Raw genomic sequence first — 2500 nt, 5'->3', positions numbered from 1 at the left:
TGTGCTGTGGTTGCTGTTGTTGTTGTGTTTATGTGTTGAGAGGTTGAGGCGATGCTTGTCAGGCGTTGAGGGCTCACTACAGTCACTACTAGTATGCCTTGGTATGGTATAGTATAGTATAGTAGGTATGATTGGTATGGCATAGTATGGTATGGTATAGTACAGTAGTACAGTATAGTATGGTATGGTATAGTATAGAGTATTAGTATAGTATGGTATAGTATAGTATGGTATGGTATGGTATAGTATAGACTATTAGTATAGTATGGTATAGTATAGTATAGAGTATTAGTATGGTATGGTATGGTATAGTATAGAGTATTAGTATAGTATGGTATAGTATAGTATAGAGTATTAGTATGGTATGGTATGGTATAGTATAGAGTATTAGTATAGTATGGTATAGTATAGTATAGAGTATTAGTATAGTATGGTATGGTATAGTATAGAGTATTAGTATAGTATGGTATGGTATAGTATAGAGTATTAGTATAGTATGGTATGGTATGGTATGGTATGGTATAGTATAGAGTATTAGTATAGTATGGTATAGTGTATTAGTATGGTATGGTATGGTATAGTATAGAGTATTAGTATAGTATGGTATAGTATAGAGTATTAGTATAGTATGGTATGGTATAGTATAGAGTATTAGTATAGTATGGTATGGTATAGTATAGAGTATTAGTATAGTATGGTATGGTATAGTATAGAGTATTAGTATAGTATGGTATGGTATAGTATAAAGTATTAGTATAGTATGGTATAGTATAGTATAGAGTATTAGTATAGTATGGTATGGTATAGTATAGAGTATTAGTATAGTATGGTATGGTATAGTATAGAGTATTAGTATAGTATGGTATGGTATAGTATAGAGTATTAGTATAGTATGGTATGGTATAGTATAGAGTATTAGTATAGTATGGTATGGTATAGTATAGAGTATTAGTATAGTATGGTATGGTATAGTATAGAGTATTAGTATAGTATGGTATAGTATAGTATAGAGTATTAGTATAGTATGGTATAGTATAGTTTAGTACGGCATAGTAGAGTATGGTACAGTACAGTATAGTAGTATAGTATAGTATAGTATAGTATAGTATAGTATAGTATAGTATAGTATAGTATAGTATATAGCATAGCATTCAGTACACCATTTCCTGTGTTGTGTTGTGTTATGTGTGGTGTGTTGTTAGACCGTGTTGTGTGGTGTGTTGTTGGACCGTGTTGTGTGGTGTGTTGTGTTGTGTGTTGTGTGGTGTGTTGTGTTGTTTGAGCGTGGTGTGTTGTGTGTTGTGTTGTGTGTTGTTGTGCTGAGCGTTACCTTGGGCAGACGCTGTGTGTTGTGTTGTGTTGTGTAGTGTGTTGTGTGTTGTTGTGCTGAGCGTTACCTTGGGCAAACGCTGTGTGTTGTGTTGTGTGTTGTTGTGCTGAGCGTTACCTTGGGCAGGCGCTGTGTGTTGTGTTGTGTGTTGTGTTGTGTGTTGTGTGTGTTGTTAGACCATGTTGTGTGGTGTGTTGTGTTGTTTGAGCGTTTTGTGTGTTGTGTTGTGTGGTGTGTTGTGTTGTGTGGTGTGTTGTGTTGTTTGAGCGTGTTGTGTGTTGTGTGTTGTGTGTTGTGTGTTGTGTTGTGTGTTGTGTTGTGTGTTGTGTGTGTTGTTAGACCATGTTGTGTGGTGTGTTGTGTTGTTTGAGCGTGTTGTGTGTTGTGTGTTGTGTTGTGTTGTGTGTTGTTGTGCTGAGCGTTACCTTGGGCAGACACTGTGTGTTGTGTTGTGTTGTGTGTTGTGTGTTGTGTGTGTTGTTAGACAATGTTGTGTGGTGTGTTGTGTTGTGTGTTGTGTGTCGTTGTGCTGAGCGTTACCTTGGGCAGACGCTGTGTGTTGTGTTGTGTAGTATGTTGTGTAGTGTATTGTGTTGTGTGTTGTTGTGCTGAGCGTTACCTTGGGCAGACGCAGGCACTTGGAGGAGACGGCGTACTCTATGTAGGCCTCCTCCTGTCCCCCGCTCCCCCGGCCCTCCCTGGTGTAGCACAGCTCCTGGGCGCGCCCCAGCGCCGCGTCCAGCTCCGCCATCCCGTACACGCACAGCGCCGAGTGCTCCGTGGGCTTGGCCGTGGACGCCTGGCCCGCCGCCATGGCCACGAACAGGGTGGCGGCGCCGGCGTGGGACCCCAGCCACGCCCCCTGCGCGAGGTTGTACCCCCCCTCGCAGAGCAGGGGCACCTCCACGTAGGAGTAGAAGCTGCGGTCGGCGGCGCACAGCCGGGACACGTACGTGCGGTACTCCTTCCGGTGCCACATGTCCCGGCGCGACAACAGGAAGTAGACGTAGTCGCCGTGGCGAAGCGCCGCCACAAAGTGGTTGTTGTACTCGGAGTAGCTGCCCACCACCAGCTTCCCAAGCTCCTCCTCCTGGGAGAAGGCGCGGCGCGGCGGATTGGCCAGCGGAGACAGGCGGCGCGTGGTGATTGGCGGGATGTCGCCGGGCCCCT

The 2500-nt window shown here is 43.8% G+C and overlaps 1 protein-coding gene across 1 annotated transcript in view; it reads right to left on the bottom strand.

Annotated features, from left to right (window-relative positions):
- plxnb3 (plexin B3) overlaps positions 1 to 2394 on the bottom strand; it is a 47069-nt gene extending 44675 nt beyond the window's left edge. The window contains exon 1 of the mRNA XM_084445904.1: positions 1950 to 2394. Within this exon, the coding sequence (XP_084302030.1) occupies positions 1950 to 2309 (360 nt within the window). The 5' untranslated portion in view covers positions 2310 to 2394. The remainder of the gene's footprint in view (positions 1 to 1949) is intronic.
- Positions 2395 to 2500: the final 106 nt, after the last annotated feature.

This window comes from Borostomias antarcticus (assembly GCF_949987555.1).
Source record: "Borostomias antarcticus genome assembly, chromosome: 11".
Lineage (NCBI taxonomy): Eukaryota > Metazoa > Chordata > Actinopteri > Stomiiformes > Stomiidae > Borostomias > Borostomias antarcticus.
This window is presented reverse-complemented; position numbering and strand designations above follow the sequence as displayed.